The following is a 22,165-nucleotide window of genomic DNA, read 5'->3' as shown; positions in this document are numbered from 1 at the left end:
TTCCCTGGGGCCAGGGACCCTTAAAGGACATACTCCTTTATGGCAGGGGCTTTCTGTGTGGGGAGAAAATCCTCATGTGGAGGAAGCCTGTGTTGATGTTTATCCTCTTTATTTACATACTTTGTATTTATACATTTGCTGTTTGTAGTTTGTAATGAATTCTTTTGTTCTTTTACTCTGGGGACTTGGATGTTTTATGGAATGGCAGGGTCTGAATATTTTTAGTAAAAAAAGAAATAGTTTCAAAGAGCATTGAAAATGTTCTGAGAGGAATTTAGCTTCCTGTGGTGTATGCAAAGATTTCTCTTTTCCCCACCGTTGCCTTTAGTCAAATGGGCTTTGCTGGTTTTTATGTTGTTTCCAAAATCTATTTCCAGCCTGGATGCAAACAGTGGACAGTTACCAGATCCGGTCTTTCTTTGCCAAGTCGATGATTTGTTGCCGGAAGGGAGGAAAATTTTTTTAAAAGGCTGGTTATCAGGTCATACTTTTCAGTGCTCTGAGGTCTAATTTTCGTGGGTCGCTCATCACTCCAAGCCTTTGAAAGCAAGTAGTAATATTAATTGCAGTCCCTACTTGTTCCAGTGTTGCTTCTGAGCAGAGAGAAGGCATGTGCTCATTAGATCTTTTAAAAAGAAATGGAGAACTAATTAAAAGGTAAGTAGATGAACAGTTATCGAGTGTGCCGCAAGCACCACTGTGAGCTTCTGATAATCATTTTCATGCTGGGCTAGACGGGCTGATGGTGCTTATTGTGGCTTATTAATCAGTGACGGACTGAGAGTCTGCCAAGGAACTCAAGTGATGCTGAAGTGTTTGTTAGCATGATGCATAAAAGAGCCCATCACGGAAGGAGAGGTTGCATAGTTCAGCATTTCTCCTAATAGCCGATACCGGGTTTTTTCCTTCCTGAATTAGAACTGGAGGCACACTCTCGCTTGCTTCAGCGAAGTTTTACTTTTCAGTTGTCAAAAGAGTAGGAACTGCCTGTGCAAGTCAGTGTTTTGAGCACGTCCTCGGTTTGGAAGGAAGGAAGCTGATTGCAGTGACTGATGCAGAGACAGAACAGGCACCCTGCTCGCAAGCCTGCTAATATTGTAGTGTCTCTGCATTTGAAGTTATTAACTAGGTACAGGGACTTGTCAACCAGCATGGGCTGATTGACAAGTCTAGATTGAACACCTAGATTACATTATTGCAGTGCCCTCTCCCCTTAAAGAGAGTCTGGAAACTACAATTGGCTACGACACGAGTGTAGACTGGATTGGGTTGTAGGGACCATGTCAGTCCAGTTTTGTTCCATCTACAATAGCTTCCAGTTTGTTTCCAGGGCCAATTCAAAGATCTGGTATTGAACTTTAAAGCTCTGTTTGGCTTGGAACCAGCCTCTTTGCATACACACCAAACCGACCATTAAGGTCATCTTTGGGGGCCCTGCTTCAGGCGTCCCCAACATCTGAGGTAAGCTGAGGTAAGTCGGGTGGCAGCCTCAGAAAGGGCACTAAAACTGGAATTTCCTCTCAAGAGAGATTTGTCTCCCCTACATGTGTATGTATAGTTTTTAACTTTAGTTTTCAATGTGTTATGTGTTCTCCACCTTTAGGGCCCTAATTGGGTGAAAAAGGGGGGACAAAAATGTTTTGAATAAATAAAATTAAGTGGAAAGCCTGAGCGGTAAATCATGCAGAGATGCAATATGTAGCCTCATCTGGAGAATTCACAGGGGAATTTACCTCTAACCTGTTTCCCTTAAAAAAGAAAGCTGTTATATTCAGCTGCTTTTTAAATTCAAACAATTTTTAAGTGCTTCTTTAGTTGTTTCTTTCTTCTGTGGCACAGAAGCTGTCCCTGGCCATATAGGTTTGGGAATTACTGGTTTCCATTGCGGTATGGTTTGTTTTATCCATGCCTTCTTTTTCTTCTTTGGTTTGGCCTCGACTTACTCTGCCCCTTTTCTCCTTTGGTTCTAGGATCCGCGATTATCAGCTTTAATTTTTGACAAGCTTCAAGTGCCTGAATATTTACAGAAACCCAGGAGCGAAGGGGAGAGCAGGTGTGATGTTTGTGCGGCCCACCTGAACCAGCTGAAACAAGAAGCCATCCAGGCCATCCACAACTTCGACCCAGCTGGCTGTCAAGATGCAGTGGACCCTCCCCAAAGTGCTGTGGCATTGGCTGCCATGCTGCCGAGGCTGAGCCCCCAGAATGTGGTTGCCGTGTCATCTCAAAGGGACTTGTCTCTTGTGGCTGGGCAGGTAGGCAGACAGTCTGGCAAAACAACGGGCCTTTTCTCCACGGCAGAAAGGAAGAAGGGAATTGGGTGGCCACAAGCCGCGAGCAGTTTCCCAAACTCCAGCGTTCAAGTGACTGTGGCTCCCAGTGGCCTTAGCGGGGCGTTGAGCTCAGTAACGATCCAGGCACAGCAGTACCTCGAGGGGATGTGGAGTATCTCCAGGGTGAACAGCTTTCTTCCTCAAGCGTGTCTGGTAAGTAACTAACCTCTTGGTCTTGGGTATTCCAAAGGGGTTTGATGTGCTTCCTCCTTAGCCACTGTGGTTTTGACAAAGGCTAGATTTGTGGATTTGAACTAGCTGTCTGATCGAAAGCATATTTAATTGGAATGTTTGTTTTATGGGTAAAGGTAAAGGTAGTCCCCCGTGCAAACACCGAGTCATTACTGACCCACGGGGGGATGCCGCATTTTCTTGGCAGACTTTTTGTTATGGGGTGGTTTGCCATTGCCTTCCCCAGTCCTCTACCCTTTACCCCCAGGAAACTGGGGACTCATTTTACTGATCTCGGAAGGATGGAAGGTTGAGGCAACCTTGAGCTGGCTATCTGAACCCGGCTTCCACCAGAATCGAACTCAGGTCGTGAGCAGAGCTTAGGCTGCAGTACTGCAACTTACCACTCTGCGCCATGGGGCTCTTCATGGGACTTGCATCCAAATAACGACCTAACTATATGCATTGCTGGAATTCCAGGACTATAATTTCAGGGGTAGCAGGGTGGATTTGATTTAAATCAAACTGATTTAAATCACGATTTAAATCACGATTTAAATCACTAGTCATTAAGGCTTGATTTAAATCATAGTTTTCTACATAAAGACTAATTCTTGCTGGTATAACTTTAATATGCAAGTAGATGCCTGCCTTACCGATAGGTGTAAAGGAACTTCATTAAAGTATTCCCAAACTGGGTCTCTTTTACGGCCTGCTGCCATTATAGGTTTTTTCCTCTAAGGAAAGAATGTGATAAACCTCAGGTCATACACACAAAAGATCCAAAGACTTGTGCAGTATTGTGCTCAAAAAGTTTTACTTTCATTTTGTACTGCTTGCCCCTCCCTCCTCACACTGAGAGCGGGACCACAAGTGACGCCTGACACAGGTTGGACACTTGCCAGCTTCCCTCAAGTTTTGACGGGAAGTGTAGGCAGCTTGGCAGAATGTTGGACAAGTGACAGTTGAAAAGTCCATTGGACAGCAGTCAGAGAGTCAAGCTGCAAGACCAGGATGCCTACATTTCCCATCAGAACTTGAGGGAAGCTGACTAGTGTCCAACCTGTGTCAGGCGTCACTTGTGGTCCTGCTCTGAGTTTCTTCTTGTGCAGATCTATTCCACTCCAAACAATCAGAAAAATATTGTTTCTATTCACTGAACTTCTTGAAACTTAGCACTGGAGGGGTTGATTCTGTCTTCATAGGTTTGTAGAACAATAGGATTAAGGTCTTTTTCTCAACTCTGTTCATGTTATAACATTTTTGCTGTGAAGAAGAGGCATGTGATCTCTGCTGAGCTGACACAAATTCAGTTTTGAGAACTGCAAAACCAAGCATCTGTGATAATATCTTGTAGGCAGAGAAACTGCCCAATAATCTTACAAAAACTTCTGGAAGAGTATGACATTGTGAATGGATTAATGGAATTTATTTACCAAAAAAATTAAACATATACAGCCCTATTCTACATAATTAAAAACTAATCTTTATTTCATGATGGAATAAACTTTGGATGGTAATATATTTTCCTCAAAAAGCATTTTATTTTTAAAAAATCCGATTTAAATCAAAAAAATCCGATTTAAATAAAAAAAATCCGATTTTTTTTGATTTTTTTAAAAAAATCATTTATTTTTATCCACCCTGAGGGGTAGTATTTGACCCTAAAGAGCTCCATTATGGCCCTGAGCATGTGAAATGCAGCTGTTCTATTTTTTCCTTTCTATAATGAATTTAAATTAAGCCCCTTCAATTTCATTATTATTTTCATCAAAGCCCCAGCACAAATATTATCCAGCTAGCTGTTCTTTTTGTGTATTTGTGGAGCAAGTGTTCCCTCCTGTCGCAGGCAGGGGACCAGAGAAGCCCTCTGTAGACTGCCACCACTCCCATACAGGTCTCTTCGGGAGGTACCAGAGCACCCAATCGACCCCTTTTGTTTACTCTTTCCCAGTAGGTTTTACGTTATATGTGACCAAATGAGGCATGAAGTCCCAGGCAGAATAATAAAGAATTTTATTTAAGAGGTCTAATAACAACCGGTTTTCAAATCTTTGTAGAATAAAGAGAACAGTAAAGGTGGGTGAACAAACAAAATAAAACACCCTAACATGTCTATCTAGACTGTTCCTAGCTGCCTCTTGGTGATTGGCTTCAGTCTGGCACCCCTTCTGATTGAGGGATCCCTCCCTCTGCAGCAGCCTCTCCTCAGCTCTGCTCCCTAGGCGTGAACACCCTCCCACTATGGACGAGGCCTTTTATCCCTTCTTCTCAAGCAGCAACCCCCCCCCCCCACTTCTCTGTTGGTGCAGTTTCCCCCTCCAAATCCCCTGTTAACCAATCACAGTGTCCAAAGGGGGCCTTGGAAATGTAGACCCTGTAGTCACTCTAGTACAGGCTTCCCCGGAGCCACTAGGCCTCACTACATAACATCACCCCATTATTGTTACATTGCTTCTCCAGACAGAAGCCAATATGTATGAGTGGTTAGCAACCCCTCCACCATCCAGTATGAGAAAGTTGCTCTTGAAGTACAGATTCAGGTGCGTGGGTTGAATTAGTTTTCTCTCTGCTATCTGAGATCTTAAATGAGGCTTAGAATCCTTTGTGTGTGTGTAAACTAACTTTGTTGGCCAGCCATGATTTCTGTACCAGAGAAGGGAGGGAGTGAAGAGCAAGGCGTGCATGCGAGCCCCACGCACTTTCCTTAAACCCAGCTGGTTACATCTGACATCTGAATGGAGCCCTACATGAAAGTAAATCTCTTAAAAGTCAGGGAGTAAGTAAGGATGATTAGGATTGGCCTATAATTCTGTTTTTGTACAGCTTTCTGCAATCTTTCTTTGCCTCTGTGTCATTTTATGACCAGGGTTGGTATTTAGAATTGCTCTGATTAATGCTCTTTGGGGATAACGAAGAGTTAAGCTTCCTTTTGTTCAATGTTCTTGCCTTTGAGTAGTCCCAGAAAGTCACCAGGTAAGCTTTCCCTCTGTAACAGTTCCACTTTATGTGATCAGCTTCTGAACTTGTCATAAAAGTAAGAACATAATCCTTTTTGACGCCTGTGTAAATAATTATTGTCTAGAATCATGGGATTTTCTTTGTCCACTGAAGAGTATAATTATGAATGCTATTTTCTCCCCTCATGTAATAGCTTTTTATTCACCTCAAAGTTAACAAACTGGAATACAAATTGTACGTGGTTTAGAGATAATCCTTGGATGACATGTGGCAGCTGTTCAAAACTGAACGGCTTCACTAAATTCTAGGAAAATATTGAATTAAAAGTGCAGGGACGAAAAAGAAGGTAATTACCTACGTTGGGCTTTGGTTGAGATTTGGATAGATAATGATATTAATCCGTGAATCTGTTAGAAATGTGCAAATATATGAACAACTATAGGGAAAAAAACCACCCTTTTGTGTATTCCCAACTAACTTCATAAAAAAGGGTAATGTAGCTCTTGTGAGAGCAGTAAAAGCATCATAGCAAACAGAGCATGTTTTGCAAATGTATTTTTCATACAGTATAGGCCAAAACAAAAGCAATGAGGTTATATGGGCCTCACATGAAAACACGCCATGTGGGTGCTGTTTGAAAAACATAATAAGCTTTTAATGTTAATTTCCCAAAATCGTGGCTTCAGAGGAGCTATTCTGCTGATGGCACTGAGCAAACATGTATTATGACTGGGGAGAAGACAAGATTTCAAAAGCTCTTTGGTTCTGTTTAGACTTCTGCATTTTGATTTTATTTCTTCATCATGTGAATATTTCAGCATAGAGTTATCATAGAATCATAGAGTTGTAAGGGGCCATACAGACCATCTAGTCCAACCCCCTGTCCAGTGCAGGATCAGCCTAAAGCATCTCTGACAAATATTCATCCAGCCTCTTCTTGAAAACTGCCAGTGAGGGGGAGCTCACCACCTCTCTAGGCAGCTGATTCCACTTTTGAACTACTCTGACTGTGAAAAAGTTCTTCCTAATATCCAGCCGGTACCTTTGTGCATGTAATTTAAGACCATTGTTTCGGGTCCTACCCTCTGCTGCCAACTGGAACAGCTCCCTGCCCTCCTCCAAATGACAGCCTTTCAAATACTTAAAGAGAGCAATCATGTCCCCCCTCAATCTCCTCTTCTCCAAACTAAACATTCCCAAGGCCCTCAGCCTTTCCTCGTAGGGCTCAGTCTCCAGACCCCTGATCATCCTCGTCGCTCTCCTCTGCACCCTCTTGATTTTGTCCACATCCTTTTTGAAGTGAGGCCTCCAGAACTGCACACAATACTCCAGGTACGGCCTGACCAAGGCAGTATAGAGAGGGGCTATGACCTCCTGCGATTTCAATGCTATGGCCCCTTTGATACAACCCAGGATTGAATTGGCCTTTTTTGCTACCGCATCACACTGACTGCTCATATTTAGTTTACAGTCCACTCTTACCCCAAGATCTCTTTCACATATACTACTGCCCAGAAGTGTATCCCCCATCCAGTATTTGTGCTTCCCATTTTTGTGGCCCAGATGTAATACTGTGCACTGGTCTTTGTTGAATTGCATCCTATTCACAGCTGCCCACTTCTCCAGAGTATTCAGGTCTTGTTGAATTTTAATTCTATCTTCTTGGGTGTTTGCTACGCCTCCCAATTTGGTATCATCAGCAAATTTAATTATCAGCTCTTCTTTCTTTGTGCTGAATTTTTTAAAAAAGTCTGCCTGTAATCCAGATGTGGTAATTCAGGGTGAGTTCAAGGTCTAGAGTAGGGCTGCCAGGTCCCCCGGTAGGGGTGGGGGATCTCCTGCTCTCATACTCCACCCCCCTCCACCACTCACTTGGCTGGCAGGGGGAAAACTGGTCCAAGAGAGAATCACAGAAATGAAGCCTAATTACAAAACATGTGTCTGTCAAAACGGACTAAATCAACATTTCAATAAAATTCCACTGTACAAAATTCATTCATATATAATAATACCATAGATACAAATATACATCATTGTAAACAAACTAGACCAAGATTATCTCAAGAATAATTCCACAGGAAAAAAAAATCTGGAAAAGGGAAGAAATCCCATTCCGAAATGTCCAGTGAATTCCAAAGTCCCCACTTCCGAAGGAAATATTCATTCACATACATGTATCTTCAATCCTATTCAAAAGAACCAAAGTTCTAAGTTCAAGATGAACCTTCAAAGGGGAAAAAATCTCTGTGAGGATGCTCAAACAACTTTACCAGAGTAACTTCAAGATAAGCCTTCAGCTGCTCCTGGGAGTGACATCATCCCGCAGGCCCTGAGAGCGCTCCTGTGCTTTGCACCAGGCCGATTTGGGCCTCAAACATGCGAGGGGAGAAAAAAGGTGAGTGCCGAGTTCCCCCCCCCCTCACTGAGAGAAAAACAGGACTTGTAATGCTGGATATGAAACTCCCCCTCCACCCAAAGGCCAAGAGTCCCAGGATGAAAGACGGCCTATCAAGCCATGATCCTACTCACAGCCCGCTAAGTGTGCAGGTCTCAGATAATGTCTGTAGTTGTCCTGTAGCCACTATCCTGGAAGCTCTGTCTTCTTGCTGTTTCTGAGCTTCAGGTTGCTAAAGTGAAGAGCAGCTCTCAGGGCTGTTCCCAGAAGTAATCAGCTCCAAAAAGTCTGGGGGCCAACCTCCTGTCTATGAAGTCAGTTCAGTAAAAAGAGGCCTGGAGGAAAGGCTTGCATCAGAATAAATGAGCTCGACAGCAGAGTCCTGAAAGAGAGTCCAGCAGAACTTGTTCTCGTCTTAACTCCTGCCTGCAGCTTCTTCAACTGAGGCCTTTCCAACGATATCGCAGTTGCTTGGAGCAAGCACGAGAGCTTCCAAAGGGCTTTCCCCACTCTCCTTTCCCAGTTCGAAACAAACAGCTCTCATGCTCCAGAACCTACAAAGGTTACAGTGAACAAAGTACACTGTATGGACATACATACAGTGTACACAGTATAAAGTATGTACATACATACATACACACACTCCTCCAAGCCTGCAAATTAAGTAGTTGCTTTGCTCTATCCAATAACCTACATTCCCAAAGCCCCACAGACCATTAAACCGAGTGCAAAAGATGTCAGTGGCAACAAAAATGAAACAAACTAATGATAATGACAGTCTCAGATGGGGTCTCTGTCCTTGAGACTGTGGGCACTTTTGGAATTTCGAGAGCAGATAGTGGGTGGCATCACAAAATGGCTGCCATGGAAGAGTGCAGAGCCAACAAGAAAATGGCTGTCATGGGCCCTGGAGCCAATTACAAAATATTCAGAGGTTCAAGCCAAGCATCCTCTTAATGAGGGAAGCAGCTGTTTCCAAATAAGTGCTCTGTGCTGATGCAAAGGTGATGTTTCCTGTGCTGTCTTGAAGCTCCTCCTTCTCCAGTATAGTGGACAAAAGCCACATTGGGGAAGAAGGAAGTGGCTACCACTGGTCTGTGACATCAAAAGGAAAGGAAAATGGCTGTATCTTCTTTATCTCTTGTCAGGGCTAAAGATTGTGTCAGTACAGTTTTGTGCAGAGTTACTCCAGCTGAAGTCTGTTGATTTGATTGGTCTACACTGGAGTAACTTTACATAGCAGTGCACTGTGGATTGTTTTCAGGGCTGTAGTCTATTGCCCTCAAGCAGTTGTCTGTTTGGGTCAGGGAAACGTTTCCCCATCCCAGACACTATGTCTGTGGGTTTCACATTCATTTTCCTACCTACTGATAATTTATTTACTTCTATTTTATTTACTTCATTTATACCCCAGTCGGTACCCAATGTGACTTACATTGTTCTCCTGTCCTCCATTTTATCTGTACAACAACCCTGTGAGGAAGTTTAGGCTGAGAAAGTGTGACTGATCTAAGGTCACCCAGCAAGCTTCCATGGCATAGTTGGTATGCAAACCTGGGTCTCTCTGATCCTAGTGTGACACTCTAACCATTACATCACATAGCCTTGGAGTGGTGAAAAGGTTCTGAAAATAGGACCTCTTTTTCCCATGCACCAAAATGAGAGGACAAAATCCTGTGTTGTAGACGGGAGGCAGATGGGAGTGGGGGTTTCTACACTTTGGATGGGTGACTGGCAAGCTTAGTACAAGCCAAATCCTCTTTCTCCTGCCTCTGGCATTTGTCAGGCTGAAGGTTGCAGTCGCTTAGTGGTTGCTTGAAAATGGATTAATTAGTCATTGTACCAGTTGTTATAACTTTTGTCCTGAGTCTTAGGCTCTTTGGGTGCCAACTGTTGGGATAGAGGTGACTCAGTATGCCAGGACACTGGGGGGCACCGTTTTTCCCTTTTCTGTCCATCCAGGCTTGTATGTGTGGTTCCTCTCATTATCTGAACTAGAGCCTTCTGTGTGGCTCATTTTGTTCTGTCTCTCCTTGTAGTCTTGCAAGAAGCATGACATTTCTGCATATCTGTCCTGCGCCAGCATGCTATGCTATTATACTCTCGCTCACATGCAGCCGGATTAACTGGCCACTTGTAATAGGAAATAGTGTTATTTAGATTAGCTTTCTGTTTTTCTTCTGCTGCTACCAAAATGCAAGTAAGTAATAAAAGTAAGTTTTATCTGTTGCAGTATACTGGCTTGAAAAGTATTTCACCACGCATGATTCCACACTTTCCTGACTCTGCAACTTTGCTGCGTCAGCTAACAAATATCTCCAGTAACAAGATGCAAATCCTTGTATGCAAACACTGTTCATGTTCCTCAGTGATTTACTTTGAGCTGAAGCGGAACCAGATGTTTAGTGGCAGACACAGGTCTGGGATCCATGTTTTACCAATAAACAACTGCAAAGTATCGGGGAAGGCAAGATTTGCAGGCCAGAAGTCGCAGGCACAGGGAGGAACTCCTTAGCCCATCCACCACACCGATTTTCCTGCAGTTCTCACTCCCAGATGGTTTTCCTTCAGCTGGGGCTCCCAGATGTTTGTCCAATGCCAAATATTTGGTTTGGCTCTGGATGTTGGGTTACAAGGTTTATTCAGTATATTTGCGTGAAGTCCTCAGAGGCGGAGAATGTCCCTTGTGTTAGCCAGTAGGACCTTCCTTCCTTCCATCAGGTGAACATTATTATTGACCTAGTACATTTTAATCCCACCCTTTCTCCAAGGAGCTTGGAGTAGCTCAGATGGTTCTCCCTTCCTCATTTTGTTCTCAAAAGCCACCTGGTAAGGTAGGTTAGGCTAAAAAAGAGTCACCCAGTCTGCTTCATGGCATAGTAGGGACATGAACCTGGGTCTGTTAACTGGGCTCCTTGCTTACTATCCCATACTGATAGGCAGGGGTCATTTCATAGAAAAAGAACTGCAGGAACTAATTAGCATAACCCATTAGCATATCTCACTAGCATTTGCCGCACTCCCTGACATCACCAGAAGTGTGTCAGAACGCAACACCCACCCCTCAGGCCCCTTTCCCCCCAAATCTCCAGGTATTTCCTGAAAATAAAACAGAATGAACTGAAAGCAGCTTACCCTCCTCTGGAGAGCCAGCCCCAGCAGCCCTACTTGCACGGACGCACTCACTCACTAGTCACGAATGAAAATAAAGCAGCAGAATGAACTGAAGCAGCAGCTTACCCTCCTTTGGTAATCCAGGCTCAGCAGCCCAGCTTGCACTCACTCACTCACTCACTCTCACTCACGAGTCACAAATGAAAATAAAGCAGCAGAATGAATTGAAGCAGTTTAGCCTCCTTTGGAGGGGAGGCAGAGGAGAGGAAAAGGAATCACGTGGGCAGGGTCAAAACCCACATGACCACTTTTCAGCTCTACCGGAATGCTGTTCCGGCACGTTCCCCCTCCAAATGAGCCCTGCTGATAGGTATGAAAGGGCCATCATAAGTGAGAATACACATAGATTTATTTATTTACTTACTTAATTTATACTCTATCATTCTCTCCAATGGGGACCCTTGCATCATTTTCTTCGCCTCCATTTTATCCTCACAGCAACTTTGTGAAGTAGGTTAGGCTGAGTGTATGTAACTGACCAAAAGTCATCCAATGAGTTTCCACAGCAAAATGGTGATTTGAACCTGAATCTCCCAGATTCTAGTCCAACACTTTAACCACTGCACAACACTGGCTCTCAAGTATAGATAACTAGATATCTACTATATCTAAATGACATTATTATATAGAAAACATCACAAAATTATCTTAATGGCCCATCATCAGGCATACATTAGTTGTTGGTAGAGAAATCAAGTGACGTATGTACATGTGTGAACCAACCTGGACACATATCTGGTGATCTGGGTCGGGTATCCATGTAGGGTTTCCGAAGTCAGGAGGGTAGAATCAAACATCTTACAAGAATGAAGGATTCACTAGTGATGAGGTTCAATTGGTGTGCAATCACAGCCATGTGGAAAGCGACTTTTGTACGAGCCAGAATTCAGAGAGCCATTTAAACAAAATATTACAGAACTTCGATCCAAACGGAAAGTCACAGTGATAAAAACGGAAACTGAGAGCGGGACCACAAGTGACGCCTGACACAGGTTGGACACTTGCCAGCTTCCCTCAAGTTTTGATGGGAAATGTAGGCAGCTTGGCGGAATGTTGGACAAGTGACAGTTGAAAAGTCCATTGGACAGCAGTCAGAGAGCCAAGCTGCAAGACCAGGATACCTACATTTCCCATCAAAACTTGAGGGAAGCTGACTAGTGTCCAACCTGTGTCAGGCGTCACTTGTGGTCCCGCTCTGAGATTTCTCAAAAAAATATCAAGCAGTCAAGATTGCCGTGCTGCTAGGCTGCCGTTTACCTTGTCAGCAAGTTAGCTAATAGAGCTTGCTAGCAAGATCCATGTTAAAGAAAGTCCCTGCAGAGACAAAGAAAAATAATGAAGATATATCCACTACTATAAAGAAATTAGGTATCAAAGGCAAGCCTGTACCTCCAGCATCATTAATGTCTCTCAGAGTATGTATGGCAAAATGTAATAGGTGCAGGCTAATTTGAATCACCTTCACAGCACGTTAGAAGCTAAATTAGGTGGGAGAGCAAAATTGCACTATCCTGCCTTATTTTTTAGAAAAATTGATTACAGTTAGATCCTGTCTCCCCCCCCCCCATCATGGAACTCTAGACACCTTATCTAGGGATCGTCTGGAGAGGATTCATCCAGGCACTGACCACAGATAGATATGCTTAGGGCTCCATTACACATGAGGGCTTCTTAGTAGGTGTATTCTGTACTACTGTCTTGCAAATGTAGCTTCAGAGCTTCATCAAGGAGGAAACCTGAATCACTCCTCCTTTGAGGCTTACCTGGGCAGCTGGGTTGCAGCCCACAGGGTGGTGATGGGGCTCTTGGTGTTGTGGCCACCACCTTCAGTCTCTCCCAGCAGCCTCTGCTTGGAGGCATGCGCCCCAGGCTCAGATTTCCTGTCTGGCCAATCAGAGCTGCCCGGCCAGGCTGCTCAGTGGGCGGGGATGGGCAGTGGACCTGGGACTTCTTAGGTCCGTTGCTAGAGTTCTTAGAGGGAGCTTCCCCCTGTCCCTCATCACTCTGCTTGCAGCTGGCTCCTCATCTGGCCTCCCTGTGCCTTGACCAAGTTCTGCGAAGGTAAGCAGGTGGGCATTGGCTGCAAAAGCAGGAGTGCTCCTGAGCTGCCTCTTCCTCCTGCCCTGCTCCGGCATGAATGCAGAGGAGAGCCTGTCCAGTGTGGGTGTGGTGGGTGGCCTCCCGGTGCCTAAGCATCTTGGGTACCATGAGCACTACTGCAACTACCAACCCTGCCAGCAGCACCTCTTCCTCGTGCACAAGCCACAGGTGCCCCAGTGCCCACCACCGTCTGCTCCTCTTTTTCTGGCCTCTCAGGGGCTGAGGTCCCACAACTTTATAACAATAACGACAACACCAATTAATTAAATGTATAGTCCACCGTCCATGCGAATGGGCTCAGGGCGGATTGCAACATACAAATAAGTTACAATACAAAGGCAATAAAATCACAAAGTTCTCAAATCTAAGTTCAGCGGCATGAAACAAGCTCTACGATCTAACTTCTAATGTCCCAGGACGGGATTCCATTCATCCTTCTCCGCAACCCATAGAAGGAGGGGAAGAGTGGAGACATGAGACTGATGTTCCAAATCACTACTCATCCATAGGGAGCAATTGGTCCTATGGCTCCCCGCTGAGATTCTTTTACCCCTGCTGGAGAAAAAAAAGAAGTACTTCTATTGGGAGTAAAAGCAGCTCCAGTGAGAAAATGGCAGGTGAGAAAAGGGTTAAAATTTCCTCTCTCCCTACACCTTATAAGGCAACCCCTTCCATTGCATTTGCAAAATAAAAGGGCTGTTTAAAATATACAGGGGTAGTAGTTTCAGCAAGGTGGTTGTGTCACAGTGCCCTCTAATTATACCCAGGGAACCATTAAGGTTTCACAGACAACTGATCAGCTGTTGGCTTATGTAATCTCTAAAGGGGTGACCAGTCTGAGAATATGCCCGTTTTATATGCATCCGTCCTCTTCCTTGCGATTCCCTGGGAATTATTTCATGCTTGCTCCTTGCCAAGGAGTCAGAATGACGCTGCTAAAAAAAACAAAAACCAAACAAAAGCACCCTTCTGCCTTCTTATTTATAGATATAATGTTTGCATAGTTACAACATGCACATAATCCAACATGTAATTTCCATGATGCTGATCACTTGATTTAGGACAACAGGCTTTGTATTTTACATACATGTGCTGTATGCAAATGTTGTACTCATGTTTCCCCTGCTGTGTGTAGCCTCTGGTTGGATCTCTTGGAGTTTTTCTATGGGGTTTCTACCCATGGAACATGTCTTTCTTGTCTTCCTTCTCCCACTGCAGCCCGAAATACCTCTACATGTTGCTCCGGGGCGGGGGGGGGGGTTCCTTGTCCTCCACGACCAGGTTTCAGAGGCATTTTGCTTGGATGTGTATGTGTGAGAGAGAAAATGACAGTTTAATAGGAAAGCTCTGATGCATCTTTCCACCCATGGAAAAGCTCCCCTTTCTGCTGTGAAATTCATCAGCCCGGTCTAGAAAACTAAAAATGCTGGGAATTCGTTTTGAAAGTTTCGCTTGGCACATTGTTGGACTCTTTGGTAAGAATATGGTTAGGGGGTGCACTTGTAGACATAAGGCACGGGCATCATTTTACGAGCAAGAAGGAGGAATGTCCTGAAAACATATTTTAACTAGGCATTCTGCCAGCAGGGGTAAAAAAACTCTTCCCAAACAAACACCCCCCACACACCATTTGATCTTTTCTCACCTGCAGGCCAAGCCGTTGTTATTGTAGTTGTTCATAACAGGACATGCCCAAACTAGCTGTAGCAGCCAGCTAGGGCCAACAAGTAACAATAATAACATCAAAAAAAGAAAAGAAAGAAAAAAGAGTTGGTTTCGATATCCCCTTTTCGTATCGGAGCCCAGCTTTTAACACCAGGTGTGAGTTAGAGACTATTCATGGACGAGATGCAAAGCAGTGGGGACTTCACAGTGGCCCGTAATAATATTAATACTTAGTTTTTCTGTTGTGATTATTCCTGGAGTTCTTGATAAGCCAATGGTCTGTCTCATCCTAAGGTGCCTTTTTTCCCCATACAAGTAGCACGCCCTTTGGTTTCTTGTTTGAGCTGGGAAATTCCAGCAGAAAAAAATCCCAAAAAAGGCACAATATGGTGGGTGGGGCCAGCTCAGATTGATGGCGCACACTTTGTAAACTTGCTACAGCAAGGGCACTGCTGTGCACTTAGATGGTGTGCCTGCGGAACTATGCGTGTGGAATTAAAGACGGGCTGCATGATTCATTCTTGCGGGCTTCGTCCTGCGTTTTGTATTCATGCATTTTAAAGGAATTTATTGCAAATCAGAAGAGCAATTCAGCCAGGCTAATTGAAAAAGATTTATTATGTGCCTGCTAAGGATGTGGCATTGTTTCATGATAGAATGTGCATAAAAGAGTGCAGCGGGTTGCAGGGGCTTTCAGTATGGGCTTTTAGTTCCCCTTCTTTCCATTTATGTGTAATATTGATTTTATTTCACTGTTCAAGGCAGTAATGGATTTATAATTAGAATACAGTCGCAGTAATCAATGATGAGATTATTAGGCATATAAATAGAACTTTTGAGACTAAGATGAGGTAATTTCCTGCTGTAACCGAGGATCAATCATTAGGGTTTCACTGTGAATTTTTAAATAGCACATGTAAGATTTAAGATTGAAGTGCCCTGAAAGAATTAAATTCAGGCCTGCTTCCTAACTTACTCGTTTTTCACTGAGTCAAAAGAATAGTTTCCTATCGGGTCAGTTTGGTGTCATGGTTTGAGTGTCTTCTCAACATCTGCACTGACATATTCACATTTTTTTAAAAAATCCCTCTGAGAATATGCCTTTGGAAGGTGTCTCCAAATTGTGGTGCTTGTATAAAATTTATTCTGGATGTGGAAGGTATTAGGAGGGGGAGGGGTGGTTCCCTGTCTGAGGGAATATAAATCCTTCATTTTTCTCATTACTTCAGACCCTTCCTCATAATCCTTTTAGTGATGGTCTCTCCCTCCCTCCTTTCCCTCCTTTGTTGTGGTAAAGATGTTTTAAGCAAACACCACACCCATAATGATGATAAAATAAGCTGTGTTGTAGTTTTGGGCCCCCCTCACACCACAACTGCCTCTAGTTGTTCAGATCAGCAAGCCAGCCTGACCCCAAAGTCAAGACGACCAGCTCTGGGTGATAGCTGTAAGGTGGCTTCCTTGGCTGGTGAGGTTAGCCTCTCTCGTTGCAGTTCCCTCACTTCTCCAGAGGTAGGTGGTGATGAGCAGGCTCAATCTCTTCCTGATATCTCTCAGAGCCAAACTACAAGTGACGTCTTACACAGGTTGGACACTAGTCGGTTTCCCTCAAGTTTTGATGGGAAATGTAGGCGCCCTGGTTTTACAGCTTGGCTCTCCATTACAGCTGCAAGACCAGGATGCCTACATTTCCCATCAAAACTTGAGGGAAGCCGACTAGTGTCCAACCTGTGTAAGACGTCACTTGTAGTTTGGCTGTAAGGTGGCAAGTTCAGGACCTGTTGCCTGACCAGGGTGAAATGTTGACATGGACTGTGTTTTAGTCCCTGTGTGACCACGAATTTACCTCTTTTCATTTGAACCTTTAGATTAAATCGGATATAAGAATCATCATGGTGTAGTGGTTAAAGCGTCTGACTAAGATCTGAGAGTCCCAGGTTTGAATCCCTACTCTCTGGATGACCTTGGGCCATTCATACCTGCTCAACCTCACCTACCTCACAGGGTGGTTTTTGTTAGCATAAAATGGAGGAGGGGGAAATGATGTAAGCTTCTTGGGATCCCTATTATGGAGAAAAGTCGGGTATTGTTATCTAAATAATAAACAAACTAGCCCCATGGCTGCTTGGAAGAGGAAGATATAAAATGCTATGAATATTAACAAAGGGGTTCTTTTGTTATAGGCTAGCTGGTTAGTATGATCCTGCCTTCTCTGTGGCTTGGGTGCTCATGGAGAGGAGAACATGTCATGCTAAAAGCTGGGTGTCAAAGGCACAGTTGCAGAACAAGATTGGAATCCAGTAGTACTTTTAAAGACAAACAAGGTTGCCGGGGTATAAGCTTTCAAGAGTCAAAGCTCCCTTCCTCAGGTGCAAGTAGGGATGGAAAGGCACAGTTGTGACTCATTTGGTGTGTTTGTTTGGTGCCTTGATGAAAAGCAAGTGAGAAGGTACTGATGTTCTTGCAACCAAAACAGTACCTGCATCTCTCTCTTCTCATTTTGGTTAAAGCTTGAGCACATTTCATTCATGGTTTTGTTTTGCTGGCTTGGTAGCAGAGGTAAATCTACCAGCCTCTTAACCATGGTTGAGAGCTTGCGCTCTCGCTCCTTGCCTTTTCAGTATGAATCCATTTTGCCCTTCTCTTGTTGGCTTAACCATACATTTGCCATTTTCACATATCCATTGTTAACCACTGCCAAGGTTTACAAAACTGCTTCAGACCCAGTTTTAAGATAGAACCTTGGTTAGTATTGACCATGGTTAGTATTCATCTCGATAATGCTCAACCGTGGTTAAAGCCACTAAGGAAAGGAAGAAATGGATTTACTTGGAAAAGGGGAGGATTGAGAAAGAAAGACTTTCTTAACTATGGTCTTAGAGAAGAGATTGGTGTTACATGGGTTACAGTATTACATGGGTTACAGTGTTACATGGGTTAAAGTATCGAGAAAAAAATCGGTATCCTTGACTGTTTTTTCCTGGTCTCTACTAAATCTTTACAGAACTTCCCTCTCTTTATGGGGTGGAGATGTTGCTCATTGGTTGTATATCTGGTTCACATGCGGAAGGTCCAGGTTTAATCTCTGGCACCCCCAGATCAAAGGATCAGATAGTAGGAGATATGAAAGAACTAGGCTTGAATACCTGAAGAGCTGCTACCAGGCAGAGTAGACAGTAGTGAAATTGATAGACCTATCGGGTGACTTTTTAATTCAATGACAAAAAGAAGCAGAAGGTTCTGATAATTAAATACCCAAAAGCAAGTGAATGCAAGAGTGAGTAGTAATACTTGGCATTAAATGTAACGTGAAGGAGTTAAGAGATGTATGTATTCTCATAAACCCTTCATTCATTAAGTCAACGCCAAGGAGAGAAATGAATTTTGCTACAGCTTCCCTGAATTGCTTTTGTTCCCATGGATTTCAGAACAAGCGCAGTAAGGGAAGACTGACTTACACAATGTTTACGTGCTTCCCAGGATAAGATATCTCTTTATGAGTATTTTCCCTCTGTATCGTCCTATCCAGTATTTGAGGGAACTGTACCACTGCCTTGAATTCCTGGCATTTCATGTGATATGCGGTCAAGAGCTTGCTACCATTTATCAGGACTCAATAGGTGGTCAGCTGACTGAGTGGTGGTGTGCGTATCTCTACTCATCCTGTGACTTGGATCTCACTTTCACTTTCTGTGGGCACAAAAGGAGGTGAGTTTTGCTGATTGCCTCCTCCTGCAGGAAACCTTTGATCTTCCCCGAGCTATCCCTGGAGATCCTCCCCAAGCTAGCCCCTACCCAGGGCTGCATTTTAGGATGTACTTTGGACTGCAGTGGGAGGTGAGGATCAGCAAAAACCTCCCCTCCTTTTGCCTGTAGAAATTCTAGGTGTGATCCAAGCCCATGTCTTCCATACATCTTAAGCAGGTGTCCTTTTTATGTCTTTGAATAACCTGTATATGTTAGGGAAGAAACAAGATTAACTAAGCATTAGTTTGTCATGGTACAGATGCCTCCTATGAGTAAGGGGTTGGATCCAGCGATCTTTTCTCTCTCAGTCTCACCTTATTTCCCTCCTTGCCACAGACCCCGTCACGCATAGTTTTGTCCATGCAGGGCCCATGATCCCAAACATATAGTTGTTTTGGTGGTCAATGAAGAGACACATCCTCCCCTTTTTACCAGCAGAAAAGCAGTTTGATCCAACCCAACATGGTTGCCTTTTCTGTATCCTTTTGAGACGAGCAACATGCATTGGAGACGCGATAAAAAGGCTATCTGAAGACTATACCTCTAAACTCGGTATAAGCTGGTCATGACCCGAGGAGGTCAGTAAACAGATCTTTCCAGCATTTCCCAGCAAATTCTTCTCTCCCACTTAGTTTTGCCGATCATAACCAAACTCTCACTCTGCCCGTCTCTCTCCATCCATTCTTGGTTTATTTCTACTTATCTTTCCTTTCCCTTCTTTAGAGGCTAATTGGCTCTTCTCCTCCTGCTCTCAAGCCCTTGGGCCAATTAGCTGCTAAAAAGAGAAAGAAGATAAGCAGAGGTAAACAATGGAGAAAGGTGGCCGGTGTTGGTTCCTGCTTTCCTGTAGCGCATGAGATCTCGTCCAACTTTCTCTTCCTGTCTTGGGGAGAGTTTCAGAACTCTCAGCTGTCAGATCCTGGGGAAACATGATAAATGCAGCATCTTCATTTATTTTTTAAGGTGGAGAGAACCCTTGTGTGCTTAGTTCAGGGCTTTTTTTCAGCTGGAACGCGGTAGAACGGAGTTCCGGAACCTCTGGAAAATGGTCACATGGCTGGTGGCCCCACCCCCTGATCTCCAGACAGAGGGGAGTTTAGATTGCCCGGCGCGGAGGGTAATCTCAACTCCCCTCTGTCTGGAGATCAGGCGGCGGGGACACTGGCCATGTGACCATTTTCTCCGAGGGCAACCCACTGAGTTCCACCACCTCTTTTCCCAGGAAAAAAAGCCCTGGCTTAGTGGGTAGCATGAGTGGAAATAGGCCTGCATCAGCATGCCGCATTCCTCATGCGTGGCTTGTGCCACAGGTGGCACGGAGTGACACTTTTTGCCCCTAACATTCACAAGGATAATGAAAGTGCAACATCGAAATGATAAAAAAATCTGAGAACTCTAGTTTGAGTTGTGGAGGAATGACTTCTGTGGGATAGTTCTGCGACTTTATCACTGCAGGCACATAAACTCTGAGAGGTGCATGTTTAGGCGCAGAGAACAGCCTTGCTGTTCTTGTGCCTGGGCCACAGCTGCAGTTACTAAAGCAACTGCAGAAGTGAGTTTTAGTCATAAAGTGCCTCTTATGCTATGTTATAACGAGCCCCTATGGAAACATTGTCAAGAGCAGTAAAAAGTTTATGCTGAGAAGCATTTCCCCACAAAATGGCTTAGGCGGTGTGCTTGCCGTACTTTTTATGACAATCTAGTTGGTTTGTCAGGGAAGACTGTTCCTCAGCCAAGCCTCCGTGTGTGCGTGTGTGTCTCATTGATGCTTGCAGCGAAGGAGGTTTTACAGCTTTCGAATTACATGTAGAGGGTCCGATTTACGTCACGTTTGTTCCAGTTAATGGTGATAGGTCATAGAGTCTTGAGGTGAGGCTATTTATTATGATTTCATGTACAAACAGTTACTTCTCTAAGGATGCAAATTTGCTAGGTCAGGATTATACTTACATATATAATTACCATTCAATTAGCGGTAACCCTGGTGTAATGTCTTAGATTAACTTAAAAGGACTCTTTAAACCTGTGTGTCAGCATGCAAGTCAGTAGAACGTTAGCCCGTAAAATATTAGTCTTGCTTCTGTATGTCCAACTTTCTCTTGACTTGCAAAATAGGGTCAGAGACTTCTTGTTCTAACCAGTTTTTTAAAATGGTTCTGGGAAATCCTGTTATACCTTCTGAAATTTATCAGTGAGAAACGGTATGATGTAGCGGCTAGATTGGGATTAGGGAAACTGGAGTTCACATCCCTGCTCAAGTATGACATCCGCTGCACAACCCTGGGGCAGTTAGTCTTTCCCAACCTAATCTGCCTCACAGAGCTGTTTTTGTGGAGGACAGGAGAACATTGTACCCTTTCCTGTTTTCTTGGAAGTAAAGGAAGGATAGAAATATAATGGAGAAAGAAATCAGTGGTCCCCCAGCAAGGGGGCTGGGCTGTCAGTCGTGACAGGGACCCGTTGCTTTCTGCAACATTTGCAGGTTTGTGATTTCACTAATTTGTGGGCTGCGGTCCAGTCACGTGATGTAGCGTCTGCACCGTCGTAATTATGGCATTTTACAAGACATGTGAGGCAGCAGAAGCCTGATTCCCAGTATTCATGGATTTTGCCATTTGTGGTCATCCTGAGAATGTATCCCCTATGAATAATAATAATAATAACATTCGATTTATATACCACCCTTCAGGACAACTTAATGCCCACTCAGAGCGGTTTACAAAGTATGCCATTATTATCCCCACAACAGAACACCCTGTGAGGTGGGTGGGGCTGAGAGAGCTCTGAGAGAGCTTTGACTGACCCAAGGTTACCCAGCTGGCTTCAAGTGGAAGAGTGGGGAATCAAACCTGGTTCTCCAGATTAGAGTCCCACTGCTTTTAACCACTACACCAAACTGGCTCTCAATGGCTCTCAATGAATGGTTAGGGTGCACTGTATCTATCTTCTGCAATGCTCAGTTTCCAGGAAGTTTTGGATACTTTCTAAGGCACATCCTCCGTTCACTCAGGTCACTTTTTTTTTTTTAAACATATCTGCTCTTGTATAGATAGGGTTTCCAGATCTCTATAACCTCCTGTGGGTGGGTGTGGGGAGGACCTGGCACTTACCTTGTGCTTCATGCCTCTGTCTGTGCATGTGCTCCCGGCACTTGCATGATGATGTCACTTCCAGGAAGTGATGTCATCACAACAGCCACAGGCATGCTCCCACGCTTTGCACAGGGCATATTCAGCTCGTTGGGAGCCAAAATTGGCCCAGCGAAGTGCGGAAGCATGCCTGTGGCCGGCGCAGTGACATTGGTTCAGGAAGTGACGTTGTCACGTCCCACTGGGAGCACGTCCTGTGCATGCTTTCCTTGGATGCCTGCTGGTGGCAGGTAATCTTCAGGGGGGATTGCCACCTCCCACTGATTGTCAGCGATGGGCAGGCAATGAGGCAAACCCTTGAGAGATTGCCCGCCAGTGGCGGGCAACTGGGAAACCTATGTATAGAACACCTCGAGACTTCCTTGTTTCCTGTCCTATAGAACACCTCGGGACTTCCTTGTTTCCTGTCCTGCTGCAGTCTGCTGAGCTCCTTGAAATTTTGTTCTTGTCGGTCAGCTGACTCTCATGAA

The 22,165-nt window shown here is 44.3% G+C and overlaps 1 protein-coding gene across 1 annotated transcript in view; it reads left to right on the top strand.

Moving 5' to 3' along the window:
• The first annotated feature begins 2,025 nt into the window (after window positions 1-2,025).
• The window catches only part of KIF26A (kinesin family member 26A), a 119,986-nt gene continuing 99,846 nt past the window's right edge, over window positions 2,026-22,165 (top strand). Inside the window, exon 1 of the mRNA XM_054972732.1 lies at window positions 2,026-2,486. Within this exon, the coding sequence (XP_054828707.1) occupies window positions 2,181-2,486 (306 nt within the window). The 5' untranslated portion in view covers window positions 2,026-2,180. The remainder of the gene's footprint in view (window positions 2,487-22,165) is intronic.

The sequence above is a fragment of the Eublepharis macularius genome, chromosome 2, assembly GCF_028583425.1.
Source record: "Eublepharis macularius isolate TG4126 chromosome 2, MPM_Emac_v1.0, whole genome shotgun sequence".
Lineage (NCBI taxonomy): Eukaryota > Metazoa > Chordata > Lepidosauria > Squamata > Eublepharidae > Eublepharis > Eublepharis macularius.
This window is presented reverse-complemented; position numbering and strand designations above follow the sequence as displayed.